This window comes from Elgaria multicarinata, chromosome 5 (genome assembly GCF_023053635.1).
Source record: "Elgaria multicarinata webbii isolate HBS135686 ecotype San Diego chromosome 5, rElgMul1.1.pri, whole genome shotgun sequence".
Lineage (NCBI taxonomy): Eukaryota > Metazoa > Chordata > Lepidosauria > Squamata > Anguidae > Elgaria > Elgaria multicarinata.
Window position 1 is genome coordinate 111533395 of NC_086175.1, and position 18174 is coordinate 111551568.

At 42.0% G+C, this 18174-nt stretch overlaps 1 protein-coding gene across 1 annotated transcript in view; it reads left to right on the forward strand.

Moving 5' to 3' along the window:
- ATP8A2 (ATPase phospholipid transporting 8A2) overlaps positions 1–18174 on the forward strand; it is a 464367-nt gene that overhangs the window by 337663 nt on the left and 108530 nt on the right. The window contains exons 30-32 of the mRNA XM_063127035.1: positions 849–927; positions 10899–10960; positions 13456–13512. Coding sequence (XP_062983105.1) covers positions 849–927; positions 10899–10960; positions 13456–13512 — 198 coding nt within the window. The remainder of the gene's footprint in view (positions 1–848; positions 928–10898; positions 10961–13455; positions 13513–18174) is intronic.

Below are 18174 nucleotides of genomic sequence, written 5' to 3' on the forward strand. Positions count from 1 at the left end.
GCATTTGGGGAGAGATTTGCGCATTTGTGCAAGTTTGAATTTGTGCAAATGTGAATTTGTGCAAATTTGGGAATTAGGGAAAAGTCTTGATTCCACCAATGAGCAGACAATGGAGTGGAAGGCATCTGGCAATCCATGGAATACAGGCGGAAAAGATTTTATAATATTGGTACATCCCTTATAAACTCATTTTGGTGCTCAACGTTTGAGCTGAGAATTGCATTGCAAAACTCAGAGAAAGTTAACACAGCTTAAGGTTAACACAAATTACTCCAGAAAGAGTGAACTACATCACTTTACCTAAACGTGTGACCCAAACAAAATTCTCCCCCATCCAAAGGTGATATTCCTCTGTGCAGAAATGCTCCAGAAAACAGAAAAGTATAATCCTCTGCAGCTTCCAGGTCCCCACTTGCAAAAACAGGCAAACCCAACAAAGTATTATTATCTGGTTTTTAATGCATATACCAGCTTTCCCCAACCTGGGGCCTCCAGATGTGTGGAACTGCAACTCCCATCATTCACAGCCAGCACAGTCATTGGTCCAACACATCTGGAGAGCCCCAGATTGGAGAAGGCTGGCATAAACTTTACATTTATAGAATCTTGAAGAAGGATGTTTTAATTGTGGTTTTAGTTTTGATTGACTATTCCTTTATTTTAATTTTAGCGTTGTTGTTTTTTGCTTTTGGTGCTATCGAACAGCGCTGGGCTTTTAAAGACAATCTGTTTCCAATTAAATAAAAATATATTTTTTTAAAAAAACACACATTTTATAAAGTATCATTTGATGGGAGTTAAATACTCTCAGTCAGCCCTCCTGATGCTTTTGTTTGGTTTTCCCTTAGGTGTTCTGGGGTCACTGCATCAATGCCTTGATCCACTCCATCATTCTCTTTTGGTTTCCACTGAAAGCACTGGAACATGGTAAATAAATGCTTCATTCTTCTCCACATGTCAGCCAAATCGTCTTCAGCCTTTCTAACCCAGCTCCGGTGTGTTTGTGGGTCATACCAGGTTCTTGAGAAATTAATCATGACCGACAGGTCAACAGCTTTCTGGGCCCAAACATTTATCAACAGTGACCTTCCGGATCCTCCCTTTTTTCATGCAGTCTTCCAAAGAGAGCAATTTCCATCCTTCAGAAATTGTATAGTTCAAGGGGGGAACTTACATGCAGCTGTGTTTACTTAGAATTGATTTGTACAACATTATGTTTTAATCATCATGGGCTGGATCCAGACCTAGTCATACTTAGACCAGACCCATTAAAATCAATGGGGCATTTATTTCAATGGGTCTACTGTAACAGGACAAAATCAGGATCCAATCCAATGGTTACAATGATTAGACTGGTCTTCTGAAGCTTCAGTGTTGTGTTGGCTTTCTGTTAGGGTTAGGAGGGAAAACCTGCGATTTCTCCAAAAATTTGTGAAATTGAGCCAGTAATTCGAGGAGGAGTGATTTCGTGAGTGTGGTTTATCCTTAAAAGCAGGCTAAAAATAATTTTAATTTATAAGTAAATAAAATTTTGTGAAATGGACCCTGCCCCAACATTGGGGCATGATCTAAATCATTCCACTCATTTGTCAGCATGGGAGTAAGTCCTGCTGAACTCCAGGGAGTTTCTTCTAATTAGACATACATAAGATTGCATTGTTAATCACTGATTTACCCCTCTGCCTCCCCCACACAAAAAAAATCATTAAGCAGCCTTTTAAAAAACACAGCCCTGCTTTTGAATAAAGCATCTTTGGATTTCTTTACATGACATTCTTATTTTTAAAAAGTAAGTTAGAAAGTTCTGACTGTTAGTTTTACCCTACCCAGTGCCTGTTTGCATTCTCTTCCCCTCCTTATTGTTTCATTATGATTTTATTAGAATGTAAGCCTATGCGGCAGGGTCTTGCTATTTACTGTTCTACTCTGTACAGCACCATGTACATTGATGGTGCTAAATAAATAAATAAATAAATAAATAAATAATAATAATAACATACAAAACATTTTTCCTAATAGTTCATGTTTAAAAATAGGGTTGTACAGAATAGCATGTGGTGACCATATATTTTTAACAAGCCTCCTTCAATTACTGTGTCTCTCAAATAAAATGAAGATGAAGGAACCATCTGCCCACTCTATAAAACCATACGTTTTTCTGTAAATATTATACTGCTGTCCGTAATGGCAGCCTCCAATGAGTGGCAAAGGACACAGCCGCTGCCGCTCCTTCTCCTTCTCCTTTTATTAGAGTGGCAGCCATTATGATTTTTTTCAAAATTTGAAAAGCACCTCAGAAGAAAGCATTCTGGAAAAAACATAATAGTAACTTCTCCAATTTTCTCCCCACCACCACCAAATCAATTTCACCTAACCTCTGAAATCAAAAGGAGCTGATTTCGAGATTGGTGAAACAGCTGAGAAATGGTCTTCGTCCATTCAGTACAACCTTACTGAATGTTAAGTTACTTGGAAGTGAATGTCTGCCAAAAGGAGGGACATGATGCGAAGAGCTTGTCACCATGTGATTAAGGTTCCATAAAAATGACCAGTCCATATCAGTGTAATGGGATCCCACCAGAGTTATATGGTCATAGGAGCATAGAAGCTGCCTTATATTGAGTCAGACCCTTGGTACATCTAGACAATATTGTCAGCACTGACTGGCAGCGGCTTTCTGGGGTCTCAGGCAGGAGTTTTTCCAACTCCACATGGAGGCTGTCTGTACACAGGAAAAGCCCCATGGTAGCTGCCGATCTGCAATGCGTCATCTATACGATGTTTGGTGGGAGGTGGCTCTGCTACCCGGATGGCCACCAGAAACCCCACACTCCCTCCTCAGTGTTGGGATTACCAGACGCCACCCCAGGAGAGGAAACCATGGGGTTTCGGAGGGAGGCAGCACCAACCCGGTGCCATGAAGAGAGCCCCGTGGAGATGCCAGTGATCAAACCTGGGACCTTCTGAATGCAAAGCAGGTGCTCACAAGGAGGCATCTATCTATCTATCTATCTATCTATCTATCTATCTATCTATCTATCTATCTATCTATCTACACAGACACACACACATATACACACTTTAAGTGAAGTTTCTGCTTTACATATTTATGATTCAGCTTTCATACTGGTCATAAAATTAATGAACAGACCCAATCTTACAGATTTTGGGGTGCTGTCAGGAGATTGAAATTTGAATTGCTAGATAAATATTTTGAAAGACAAATATATTTCTAAATAGAAAAGCTTGGCTGCTTTTTCAAAGGGGAGATGTATAGATAACTTCTATCCTTTTTTGTATCTGAGGGAACAATTTAAAAATTTCAGATGAAAAAAACATGTCATTCACACTGGCATGTCCTTTAACCCCTTGAGTTCCTTAGAATGCAACATGCATAGGTAACAATAAATGGGTACTTGTGTAGCCTTGTACAAAATAAATGTTTGTATCACACCCTGGCTGTCTCTTTCAGTTGTAGGGGGAAATGGTCTCTGCAGGGGGAAAAGCCATGGTATCGCAAAATAAAACATTCAACAGAAATGTGACATTGAGATTCTTCTAAAATATCTAGACATAAACAGATTTCCTGATGATATTTTAAAAAGCTATACACCGGTTTTCCCCAAACGGGTGCCCTCCAGCTGCATTGGACTCCAAATCCCATAATTCCCCCCTATGCTGGTTTTGCATTATGGGGGTTTTAGTCCAACACATCTGGAAGACATTGCTATACACTATTGTATAAGCTATAGTGAGTAGAGAAGACACTGTATACAGAACCATAACCAGAAGCAGAAATAGAAAGCACCAGATCCAGTAAGGATGGTAGATTATATGTTCTCTACGAATCTTAACTCATTCATACTCAGCAAGGGCCCTGCGGAATGGGTCATTATTCTCATTTCCCATGTGGGGAACAGATGTAGATAGATAGTGCTCAAGGCTATTGATTGCATTCGATAAACAAAAACCTTTCGGATTAACATGTTGTGTTAAGGGCTTTCCATGTTCACTCAAGCTCCAAAATGCCAGGAAATTACAGCTGTTAAGGGTCCCACCTTTAACAGATGTGTTTCTTAGGTAATATAACTATGGAGTGGCATCCTATGCTGTGGTTAGTTCCAGCTTCACCACTGCCTTGGAGTTCAATAGCCATTCATGGCATAGTGGTAGACCTAAGGTTCAGATCTGTCTGTCCACTGAAATAAACACATGCAACTGAAGCTACCATTCACATTACAAGTACCCAAATGATTACCAGTACCATCCACACAGAATGATAGAGTTGGAAGGGACCTTGAAGGTCATCTAGTCCAATCCCCTGCTACATTTTAGCCAATTTTAGTCAAACCTTTTAGCCAATTGAGGTTGCAATACTATACCCACTTACCCCAGAATAAGCCACAATAAATTCAATGGGTCTTACTTCTGAGTATAGGATTGCACTATAAGTGAGAGAATGGACAGGACAGAACAAGCACTAAGGTGCTACTGACAGCACAGCATCATGCATGGAAGTTATATGATGTTGTGCACCATTGCACACTACAGATTTGGAGCAGCATTATAGCAATCATTTTCTGTGCCAGAGCCCAGCTCTATAATATGCAAAACACGATTTGCTTACCATGTCATGCTGATACCGACAGACTGCAGTTCAAAGTAATATGTTTAATGTACAGCAAGCCTCACTGTGTTTAATAGGACTTATTCCCAAGTAAGGGTGGAGAAAGAAGAGAGAAAGAATGATTGGGTCACTGTAGCAATCTTTTCTCAGGCCTATTCAGTGTGATTTAATATTAAGCAAGAAAGAGTGGCTCTCTTTAAAACATTGTAACACTTGAGAAGTAATATAAACTAGATTTTTCACGAGTCAGTTTCTGATAAAGCCTTTTGCAGTTTCTGTTAAAGCCCATTGCTTCCTGCTGGTTTCCCATTGGAGCCCTCTAGCCCCCTCACAGAAGCTTTAATTTAATAGATTGGGGGTGGGCTTAAAACAGCTTACAAACCTCGTACAGAATATTACAAATGCCAATAGAATATTACAATTAAAACATAAGACAACTTAAACATTACAAAATCTACACGCTTCAATCCCAGTAAAAATCCCAAACCCATCATACATCATTCAACCCCTGAAAAATTCACAAGCACTAAAACAATACCATCTTAAAAAGCTTCTTTACTTTACATATTAAGATCCCACCTTTCCATAAGTGTAGCTAAGAACATTAAAACCACAATATTTCAGGATGTTTTTTGCAGATCGTGGCAGGCAAAACAAAAACTACATTTCCCTCCCCCCTGTGTCTTCCTTTTCCTCCCTCCCCCCCAAGAAGCACCCAGTTCACCCATGCAGTCAAGTGTGGGTCCAGGCGTGCGCTGGGGCACCACAGGTGGGTGGCTGCTCCAGCTGTTCCTGGTCCTCCTCTGAGCTGCCAAGGCAGCTGGCCCGCCATCATTCTTCTTGGAGCACACATGTGTGCCATGCTTCTCCCAATACTCAAGCAAGCATGGCCCTTTCAATTTGTGCAAGGTGGGGAGGGCGTGCGCACACGTCTTCTATGTCTCCAGGAAGTGCTCAGATCAGCCATGCAAATGGCATAGCGCTTATGCCATTGGCATAGCAGCCACGCAAATGGCAAAGCTGATCTGAGCTCCTCCAGAAGACGTGCGAGCCCTCCCCCCACCTCTGGTAAATTGGGGGCCAGCCCCGGTTGCCCCGGAGATCCCCGTTTTTCCGGAGGTCTCCAGGGTTTTCCTGGTCCTCTGGTCACCCTATGCCATAGTGGAAGGAGAGGCTGGTCCTCTTAATGCTGAAGCACAGTGAGTGGCTAAGAATTGTTTGTCTGGTTAAATCTTACTTCTAGGGATGTCCATCCTTTGAAAATCCAGCCTTTGAGCTGAGCTTTTCCTCAAATCTGGGACCTCTTGCAGGGGTTTCTTTCCTCAGTAGAAAGCAGTACAAATTGCAGGCATAATTTGCATAATTTGCACAAATTGTGCCTGCAATTTGTAGAAATTATGCAAATTATGGCCAGAATTTGCACAATTTTCTGTAAACGAGAAAATAAGAACTCAATGCAGATGGAGTCAGGCCAGCTTGCAGGTAAGCATACCAAATTCCAGGGCCTAGCTGCCAAAAGCTCATCAAACTCCATCCCCACTCTCAACGTATTTCGCCAATTTCCGTACTTACTTCAGCCATGAACTCACTAGGTAGCTATAGATAAACATTCTTTTTCTGACTCCTTTCCCCTCATCTGTAATAGAAGGGTAATAATACTGACTTCATATAGAGTTCTTGCAAAGGTTAGAGCTAGTGTGTGTATGTGAACCATTTTGAACAAATTAAAGGCCTGATTGTATTGTACATTTTTAAAAATAAATAAATAATGCTGTTTTATTTAAATACTGTTTTGAACCAGTGTTGGAACTATTTTCAAAACCAAAGTCATGTTCTGATAGTGTTCCCCCAGCCCTCTCCAAGACATTTTATTAAAGCAGGAGCATAATTTACTCACTTGGGTGACTTGTAGATTTGGGCCTCTGGTCTGTTTTAAATCTGCCTCACCTACACTGACGTTTGTGTCTCTGGCTGCCATGTTGAAACCTGCTGAAACTCGATGGTTGTGTAATGCTTCTGGGTTATGGTCCTTTTGGATTAATTTGGGGATTCATACTGCTGCCATGTGTTCTCTTTTCTGTAGGGGCCCCATAATCTTTTACTCAGCAGGAACTAAGCACTTATACAGGGCTACTTGAAATATTGCCAAGTTTGGCACTTCCATATGTTAAATTAACACGTATTCGCCTTTTTCTACCCTCCTAGAGGAAAGAGGATGTTGGTATGTAAGATGTCAGTCACTTAACACGCTGTATGTGCTAGAAAGATGATTTTGCTTCTTCATTCTTTTGTAACGATTGGATAAAAATATCCCCTTACTTCAAGGAATAAAATAAAAGTAAATATAGCAGGAAGGCCTGCATACAGTACAGTGGCCCAAAGACACTAGAATTTTTTTTTATCACCTAGAGATACTTTGATTATTAGTTCTTGGCATAAATTCCTCTTCTACTCTCAAAGTGTGTGTGTGTGTGTGTGTGTGTGTGTGTACGTACGTACTATTTTTGGACATTGAATGGCTTCGGCATTGACTAGCACAATCATTACACTATTTGCTTCCAACGTGCTGTTTCTGAAAGAGCTTTGAAAACCCCAGTGTGCAAAATTCCTCCTCTCTACAGAAAGAACTCCAGGATACATGTTTCAAAAACACATCAAGCAGCTGAAGCAAATTCAGAAGCATTCAGAATGCGCCTTCGTCACATAGTTACCTTTCATTACCTTTGCAGAAAGTAATAGTATTCAGGCTGCATAACCAGCTAAATGTAAACTGTGGGATATTTGTATATACCTTTCTTCTTTTCTTTAACTTTTCTTTAGTGTGTTTAACTCTTTTTGTATTAACATGGCCTTTTGTTTAGTTTTGTGAATTGAGAAATGCTTTTAAGGCCACAATCCTATATTCACTTACCTGGGAGGAAGCCCCACGGGTCGAGGTGGTGGTGTGGGTCTTTTATTATCGAGTTTGTGCCAGTTCCAGCCTCTTTCCATTCCACCTTCACACTGTTTCTCCTCCTTTGAGGCACATGTGGTGAGACTCTTCACTCTGCTGCGACTGCGGGTTGCAGTTCTCTACCGCCCCCCTGGCTCATCCTCTAAATTTCTCTCTGATCTCGACTCGTGGCTGTCCTTTCTCCTCTCTGACAACTCTCCTACTCTGATCTTGGGTGACTTCAATATCCATGTAGATGACCCTCACGATGCTGCAGCTCTACGATTTCGCTCCTTATCTTCCTCTTACGATCTTAAGCTCTGGTCTGAAGCACCCACACATTCCCTTGGACACTGTCTGGATCTTGTCCTCACTCGGAACTGCTCTGTCCTGGACCTTTCTATTGTTGACTTTCCTCTGTCAGATCATCATCTAGTCTCTTTCAATATTACTCACAATCCCCCTCCTTCACGTCCCGCTTCACGCCCTTGTCGTGACCTGCATTCTATCAACTACGAGGCTTTTTCTCAGTCTTTAGCCTCCTCTCTTCCTTCTGTCTACACAGCCGTCTCCTTGGACTCAGCCGTCTCCTCCTTTAACTCCTCCTTATCTTCAACTCTTGATAATCTTGCTCCATCTACAACTCGGATAGTTCGCCCCTCTCAACCCCAACCGTGGCTCACCTCTTTCCTCCGCTACCTTCGCTCTTGTTCCCGGGCAGCCGAACGCCTGTGGCGTAAGACCAAGGACTGGGCGGACTTTGTCCATTACAAATTTGTTCTCTCCTCTTTCTCTTCTGCCATTTCACTGGCCAAACAGCAGCACTACTCAACGTTGATCCAGTCAAATGCTAAGCACCCTCAGCGGCTCTTCGCGTCCTTCAATTCTCTTCTGAAGCCTAATCCACCATCTCTCCCCGCCTCTCTGTCTGCCAATGACTTTGCCTCTTTCTTCAATGCTAAAATCCAAACTATACGCTCCGATCTAGCCAGCTCTGCTCCGCTTCCAGCTCCTGTGCCTCACCTGTCAGTTCCTCCTGCAACTCTCTCGGCGTTCCCTTCGGTCTCAGCTGATGAACTGTCTAAAATACTGCGCTCGTCGAAGCCTTCCACTTGTTCCCGTGATCCGATTCCCTCTCGCGTCTTTATTAATCTTATCCCCGCTATCCTCCCGTCCTTGCTTCACATCATTAATTCTTCTCTGTCCTCTGGCTCATTTCCTTCTGCCTTTAAACATGCTACAGTCTCTCCCATTCTCAAAAAACCCACTCTTGATCGACTATCCCTGTCTAACTACCGACCTGTCTCTCTCCTGCCCTTTGTCTCAAAGATCCTGGAACGTCTGGTCTACTCTCGTTGTCTTGACTTTCTCTCTAATAACTCTGCTCTGGATCCCTTTCAATCTGGCTTCCATCCTTTGCATTCCACTGAAACAGCCCTTACCAAGATCACCAATGATCTTCTTACTGCCAAGTCTAAAGGCCATTATTCCATTCTTATTCTCCTTGATCTAACCGCAGCCTTTGACACGGTTGATCATGATCTTCTCTTAGATTCCCTCCATGACCTTGGACTCTGTGGCTCTGTCTATAACTGGTTCGCCTCCTATCTAGAGGGTCGCTCTTTCAGCGTGTTGGCTAACGGCAGCTCGTCCTCCTCTTTTCCCCTTTCAGTAGGGGTTCCGCAAGGCTCGGTGCTTGGCCCGTTGTTGTTCTCTCTATACATGCTGCCCTTGGGTAAGCTTATTCAATCTCACAGCCTCCAATATCACCTGTATGCCGACGATACACAATTATATCTCTCATCTCCGGAACTTTCTCCTGATGTTCACGATCGTATCTCGGCATGTCTTTCAGATATCTCAGCCTGGCTGCTTCATCGTCGTTTGAAACTTAACATGGCAAAGACTGAATTGCTTGTTTTTCCTCCTAAACCCTCTCCTCACCTCTCATTCTCTCTTACTGTCAACGATGTCACGCTTACTCCGGTCAAGGAAGCTCGTAGTCTTGGCTTTATATTTGACTCCTCGCTCTCCTTTACTCCTCACATCGAGGCAGTAGCTAAATCCTGTCGTTTCTTCCTGTATAATATTGCCAGGATTCGACCATTTTTGTCTGTCTCTTCTGCCAAGACTCTCGTTCACGCACTGGTTATCTCTCGGTTGGACTACTACAACTTTCTTCTCTCTGGCCTTCCTTCGTCTCACATCAGTCCGCTGGTCTCTGTCCACCACTCTGCCGCTAAGATCATCTTCTTGGCCCGCCGCTCTGACCATGTCACTCCACTTCTGAAATCTCTTCATTGGCTTCCAGTTCACTCTAGAATCCAATATAAACTTCTCCTGATGACCTTCAAAGCTCTTCACGGTCTAGCTCCTGCCTATCTCTCCTCTCTCATCTCACACTATCGCCCCGCTCGTGCTCTCCGCTCCTCTGATGCTATGCTTCTCGCCTGCCCTAGGACCTCCACTTCCCTTACTCGGCTTCGTCCTTTTTCTTCTGCTGCCCCTTACGCCTGGAACGCTCTTCCAGAACACTTGAGAACTACAAACTCAATCACTGCTTTTAAAACTCAGCTAAAAACTTTTCTTTTCCCTATAGCCTTCAAATATTGAGTTTGTTCTGACTCTATACTGTTAGCTTCTCCCTACCCGGTGCCTGTTTACACTTCCCTGTGCCTGTTTGCATTCTCCTTCCCTCTTTATTGTTTACTACAACTTATTAGATTGTAAGCCTATGCGGCAGGGTCTTGCTATTTACTGTGTTATCTGTACAGCACCATGTACATTGATGGTGCTATATAAATAAATAATAATAATAATAATAATAATAATAATAATGAGACTTGCTGTAGAGTAGACAAGTGTAGTCTTGCGCTTTTCCTTCCTTCTATTTGCATTTATCTTAACTGTTTGTACTATCTGAAAAATCTTAAAAGAAACTGCTTTTTTTTAAAAAAAAACAAGCATATTTCCTTGAGTGAGAATGGTGTTTTACTTCTGTTAACTTTTTTTCAGATGCAGTATTTCATATCATGTTTTTAATGCAATCAAGTGCAGGTTATAGCCAAAGAAACCAACAACAAACACCATTCAATACAATACAGTGTATTAACAATAAAAAATTATATCACAAAATTAAAATTCAGTATATTATATACAAATACACAGTGCCTTACAAGAATATGTAATTGCAGAGACCGTATTTCTTAGACAAAACAATTATCCTCTTAGGATATTCTGAGCTGGACTGCTTTTACCGTGAATCTAGCTGTGTTTAACATAACGAACTTGGATGTACTTGACAACAGATATATAATTTTATTCGTATCATTTTTTTAGATGCAGTATTTACAAATGGCCAGGGTGTGGACTATCTGTTTGTGGGAAACATTGTTTATACGGTAAGTTATCAGCATTGAGCTACAATACTAGTCCTGGCTGATGACCAACTACTTTGGATGGAGGTTTACAACTGGTCTTAAATGGGGTTGTACTCCTCATAAAAGACCGAGTACTCATTTGGGGAGTCCTCCTAGTCTTTAAGCTAACCTGGGAAACCCAGGTGGCTGTGATGCCCAGGAGTGCATTCTACCCACTTAGGCTGGTACGCCAGCTGAGGCCCTATCTGGAGAAGATGGACCTTGCCTCAGTTATTCATGTGCTAGTCATGTCTAGGCTGGACTACGGCAATGCGCTGTGTGTGGGTCTGCCTTTGAAGACGGTTTGGAAACTTCAGCTGGTGCAGAATGCAGCTGCCTGAGTTCTGGTAAGGATGAGGCAATTTGATCATATATTGTGCCAGCTGCACTGGTTACCAGTGTGTTTCTGAGCCCAATTCAAAGTGCTGGTTTTGACTTTTAAAGCTCTAAATGGTTTGGGGCCTAGTTACTTAGGACCCAAACCAATGGTTTGGTTACCTAGTTAAGAAGGATGCAGACAAGCTGGAGCGTGTTCAGAAGAGGGCAACCAGGATGATCAGGGGTCTAGAAACAAAGCCCTATGAAGAGAGACTGAAAGAACTGGGCATGTTTAGCCTGGAGAAGAGAAGATTGAAGGGAGACATGATAGCACTCTTCGAATACTTAAAAGGTTGTCACACAGAGGAGGGCCAGGATCTCTTCTCGATCCTCCCAGAGTGCAGGACACGGAATAATGGGCTCAAGTTAAAGGAAGCCAGATTCCGGCTGGACATCAGGAAAAACTTCCTGACTGTTAGAGCAGTGCGACGGTGGAATCAGTTACCTAGGGAGGTTGTGGGCTCTCCCACACTAGAGGCCTTCAAGAGGCAGCTGGACAACCATCTGTCAGGGATGCTTTAGGGTGGATTCCTGCATTGAGCAGGGGGTTGGACTAGATGGCCTTGTAGACCCCTTCCAACTCTGCTATTCTATGATTCTACTTGAAGAACCGCCTTCACCCTTAATAGCCTGCACATACTTTAAGATCAGAAAGAGAGGCCCTTCTCATTTGCCCACCTGTGAGAGTAGGGTGACCATATGAAAAGGAGGACAGGGCTCCTGTATCTTTAACAGTAATGTAGAAAAGGGAATTTCAGCAGGTGTCAATTGAAGAGGGTGAAATTTCCTCTTCATCACAACAGTTAAAGCTGCAGAAGCCCTGCCCTCTTTTGTATCTGGTCACTCTAGTATAGCTAGTGTAGCTTTAACTGTTGTGGTGAAGAGGGAATTTCACCACCTTCAACTGACACCTGCTGAAATTCCCTTTTCTGCATTACTGTTAAAGATACAAGAGCCCTGTCCTCCTTTTTATATGGTCACCCTATGTGAGAGCAATTAGGTGGCTGTCCACATGGGAGAGGGCCGTCTCTGCGGTGGCCCCAATCCTCTGGAGCAAACTCCCATCAGAGGTCCGCCATTGCACCATCCTTGCAGGCTTTCAAGAAGGCCTTAAAAGCATTTTATTTTACCATGGCTTTCCCATTATGAATACTGTTATTGCTGCTATTGTTGTTTCTGCTGGTTTTATTGTTGGTTTTATTGTTTTAATTGCTGTTTTATTGTAATCATGTTTTTATTGCTTTTAATATTTTATTGCTTTTAATATTTTTATGTATTTTATTGTTGTAAGGACCTCTGCCCTGAAAGGCGGCCAAGAAATGTTTTAAATAAATAAACAAATAAAATAAATGGCATGTTCTTAAATCTCATCGACTTCGACTATGCATGCATTTCCTCCCATCATGCATGTTAGGTTTGTGGAGTAAAAAAGAATGCCAAGGGGCATACAACTGCATGTAATGATTTGCTTGTCAAGAATGTAAGATAACTAAATATAGTTTATCAACAATTTTAAATTTTAAACAAGTCTAAAGCTGCAAATCAAGTTAAGATAATATCATGGTCTTTCATAAACAATTACATTCAGGGTATTAAACAGTTACATGCAGGGAACTGTGTCTAACAGACAAAGTTATTTCCACAGGCAACGTTGTATCCAACAAAATAGGTTATTGCAACAAGCTATGTTGTTTAATTTGTAAGTTTGCCAGACAAAGTTGTTACAACAAACTGCATTGTTATGTTAAGTTACAACAGACTGCGTTGTTTTGTTGTTTACAGGAATCCGGTATATGTCTCATTTCGTTCTAGTTAAAGACTTCATCAGATGTACAGTCTCAAATGTTTTGACCCCAGCTAAAGATTCAGCAACATCAGACAGCAAAGAAACAATCCATCAGGTGATCTCACTCCTGATGGATCACCTGATAGATCACCCGGTCCTCCTTTCCATAGGGTCACCCTACTTTATGCCTTTGCAAGCATGTCCTAAATTTAAATATTTCTGTCTTTTCCAAAAGACAAAAAGGCAGCTGTGAATAAGGAATGCAGGCTGGGATTCAATGTTGTTGTTTTTCTGTACTTCTCTCTTCCTGCAGTACGTTGTGGTGACAGTCTGTCTGAAAGCTGGCTTAGAAACTACAGCGTGGACAAAGGTAAGTATTAGAAATATGGTAAACATAACATTCCCCCTATTCCTACTACATACTCTTACGAGCAAAGAGAAGGAAATAATAGATTTGGTATCTGTTTTTTGCAGTCTTCATGCTAAAACAATATTTTATTCCAGGAGAGACGTTTATCACCATCATTTTTTTCCCTTCTTTAATTCTGACCGGAAATTCTGTAGGGATAAAGACATGGATGTGCCTTCAGGCACTGAGGTTGGGCAGGTATCTGGGCCTCATTGATATTTGAAGGATATTTAAATATGTTTGTGTGTGTATCTGTATCCATATCTATGCAATTCAGGATGGAATGAGCATTCTAATTTGCATTAATAATTGGAAGTATGAAACCAGGTGGTGAGATTCACCCTGCGTTACTTATTGTATTTTATTTGGGAAGAGAACAAGTGTGTAATCTTCTATATGTAGCATAACTGGATTGCTGCCCATCCTTTCGAAAATGGAAAATATCATGCAGGGTTAAATTATTTCTTGTGTGTGGCTTTAAAAACAAAGGTTTATCAACCTCGCCGCCCTGTACCCACCCATTCAAAAAGTGCTTACATTCAAATCAATTATTTTAGGCAGATGGTGTCTCTTTAAATCTTATTAAATTTATTTATTTATTTATTTATTACATTTATATACCGCCCCTTAGCCGAAGCTCTCTGGGTGGTTTACAAAAGTTAAAAATGGTGAACATTAAAGACAAATATACAAAAATTTGAAACCATCAAAAGCATAAAAACAACAATATCTATTTAAAACAACTATTCTGGGGTCAGTTTAAAAACTCAGCATATGTTGTTAACTGCCTGGGAGAAGAGAAAAGTCTTGACCTGGCGCTGAAAAGATAACAATGTTGGCACCAGGTGAGCCTCATCGAGGAGATCATTCCATAATTGAGGGGCCACTACTGAAAAGGCCCCCCAGCACTAAATAAATGTGATGGTTCTCTAACTGATTGGCTTCCTGTGACTGAAGTGTACTATCTACTGACTCGAGTCAAAATAGCTTCTCATGAAACCTAGTAAGAAAAAAAAAGCACTGTAATTTCAGGTAGTGTGTGTGTGTGTGTGTGTGTGTGTGTGTCTGCCTGGGATTGGATCCAGATTTAGGCGTGTGTAACTGTGCTGGCAGAAGCAGCCTGGGCTGCTCCTTCCTCCCCATGGCCAGCCCTCCAACCTCTTGAAAATGGCACACTGAAGCTTGGGGATCCTGCTAAACGGGGTGAGCTGTGGTGTGGAGAGAGAGGATTGATCCCTAAAAATCGAGTTGAGGCCCCTTCTGTGAGTGGATCCCTTCCATCGACAGATGGCAGAGGCCGGATCTAAGCCCTGGTCTCGTTTCTTTGTTTAACTCAAATCATAAACGTGTTTCCTTCATGTCGCAAAAACAAAGCCGAATTGTGTTTCCCTCTAAGCCCACTTGTAGCTGGCAAGCCTTATTGTTTCAGCTGCGGGCAACTCTCCATACGAAAACCTCCTCCAAGTACTTGAGAAGTATTGAGTGTGAGCCATCGAGTTAAGCCTCGTCTCCATCATCAGGTGGATTGGTTACATGCAGTTTAGTCTCAGGAGTGAGAAAGTCCCATTGCTGAATGAGAGGATATGATGGTTGGAAATGAAAGGCTTGAATAAATACATCGGGGCGAATGCACGGTAGTTGTCGCTCAACAAGGCAGAAGGAGAGCTTGGGATTGTTTGCATATTCTTTGACTTGCACAAACAACAGAGCCATTTGCTAGTGACACAGCGCAGAACTATTTGCTATTGCATATTATGTTGGTACATGTGCTCTATGAAAGACCATTGGAGAAACCGGGGCTGCAATCCAAACCCCATTTACCTAGGAGTAAATCCCAGTATGCTCAGTGGGACTTGCTTCCATGCAGACATGTGTAGGATTAAACTGTAGGGAATTTCCAAAATTAAAAGCTACCTGTGGAAACCAAGATGTGTTTCCTAAACCTCTATTCATTTTTCCTGGGCTGTGGTGAGTTTCATTGTTTTGTATGTTTTAGCAGTTTGGGAACCATTTTGTGGAGAAATGTTTTCTTTTTGAAGCTCAAAAATTCCCCTAGGAATTTATTTATTAGTTAGGGTGTAATTCTTTTTTAAAATAAACTTTTATTAATATTATTATTATTATTATTTATTTATTTATATAGCACCATCAATGTACATGGTGCTGTACAGAGTAAAACAGTAAATAGCAAGACCCTGCCGCATAGGCTTACATTCTAATAAAATCATAATAAAACAATAAGGAGGGGAAGAGAATGCAAACAGGCACAGGGTAGGGTAAACAGGCACTGGGTAGGGTAAAACTAACAGTATAAAGTCAGAACAACATGAAATATTATGCAACATAATCAATATGCACATTCAATTATATTACTTACTCATGTGAGTCATAGGACCCCCTGTAGCCAATGAACTCTGGGCAGGATATTATTAAATCAAATAATATCCTAATAAAGCAATAAAATACAGTCTCACTATAGAATTAAATAACAAATCATCATCATCATCTTAACATGGGTCTTATATGGCCCATTCTGTGAAGAACTATAGTTTTAAAATATTGACTTTTCCCTGAATTCTAGAATTGGATAAGTGCTGGGGGCTTCCTAGGGTATACTGTCTGTTGATCTGGAGTGATAGTAAAGGCCAACATAAAACTGAGGCCTAATCTACACCAAGCAGGATATTTCACTATAAAAGTGGCATGAAAGCAGTATATACGAGGCAGGAGCCACACTACTGCTTTATAGCGGTATTGAAGTGCACTGACAACTGTTGGGGCCCACTGCCATATACCACTTTCATAGTGCTCTATCCTGCTTGATGTAGATGTGTCATGGGCCCCAACAGTAGTCAGTGCACTTCATTACCACTATAAAGCAGTCATGTGGCTCCTGCCTTTTATATACCACTTTCATTGTGCAATATCCCGCTTGGTGTAGATTAGGCCTGAGTGCATGCCATAAAACAGAGGTGGTCAGATTTCAGGCCTGCAAGATCTACTTTGGCCATTTCTACACCTGCCTTTTCCCGCAGGATCGTCCCTGGATCGTTCCTGTGCATCCAAATGCAACACAGGGGATCCCGGGAGCAGGCAGGGATGGTTCCTCCATTTTCCTGGGATAACCCTTAGGTGCAGAAAGGGCCTTTGTGTTTTACTGAAATCCCACGATCCGTCAACCAGAGCCTGTGCCTTTGCAAAAGATACATGCTTAGAATTAAAGAATTATGATTCCAGGAATTCACTGTGAGTAGCAGAATGGAGCTCCTAGACCTTCTTTGCAAAAATCCATTCCTGGTTAGCCCCAAGCTCTCTTTATTTTCAAAATATAATTTAGGTTCCAGGAAGGGGAGTCATTATGCTGATACTCCTGCTGAACAATGGGTTGTGCCAATCTACCAGAAATCACCCAGAGATCTACCAGCAGATTCAGGTCTACCTTATGCCCACCCATGCCCTAGAACAATTCTCTACAGTTTGGAAAACGCAAATGGATTCCTCAGCAGACAAGTCCTGATGGCTATGTGCTACCTCCAGTATCAGAGGCAGTAAGCCAGTGTACACTAGTTGTGGGGAACATGGGTGGGAAGATGCTAGGAAGGAAATCCTTGGGGGGTTTCTTACTAGTGCTGGCACTAGCATGGGACCTGTGTCCTACTTGTGGGTCTCTGGTTGACAATTGGTTGACCAATGTTATGAGCAGAGTGCTGGACTAGATGGACCATCCATCCTCCCGGTTCTTGGAAGAGGATTAGAAAGGGAAAGAAAAATACTCCGGATGAACGACTGGCTTCGAAAGTGGTGCCGTCGTGAGAGTTTTGGATTCTGGGACCACGGGCTACGCTACTTGGAACATGGACTGCTGGCAAGGGATGGGTTGCACCTCACAAGGGCTGGAAAGAATGAGTTCGGCCACAGCATGAAGAACTTCATCAGGAGGGCTTTAAACTGAATCTTGCGGGGGTGGGAGATGTAAATTTTGAGGCAACAATGGATGAAGGCCAATGCACCACAGTACAGAGAACAGCTCCAACAGAGTCCCAAAATAGTGTCTGCAACAAGGTAGGAACAAAGCCAGACTATAAAACACATGGTCTTCGATGTCTATATACTAATGCCCAGAGCATGGGAAACAAACAGAATGAACTTGAACTCTTATTACATGAAGGCAAATACGACTTGATAGGTATAACTGAAACTTGGTGGGATGACTCCCATGACTGGAATATAGCAATTGAAGGATATAACTTGTTCAAAAAGAACAGAAGAAATAGAAAGGGAGGTGGAGTTGCACTATATGTTAAAAATACCTATCCCTGCACAGAAATACAGGCGGATGAGATTGGGAGCCCCGTCGAGAGCGTCTGGATTAAAATAAATGGGGCTAGGAATAAAAAGAATATGATAATCGGAGTCTACTACCGACCACCCAATCAAGGAGAAGACAAGGACGAAACTTTTGAGAAACAAATTGCCAGTGTTTCAAGGAAGTGTGATGTAGTAGTGATAGGGGACTTCAATTACCCTGATATCTGTTGGGAGACCATTACTGCCAAAAACGGCCCTTCCAAGAAATTCCTGACATGTATGGGTGATAACTTTCTCCTACAGAAAGTGGTGGAA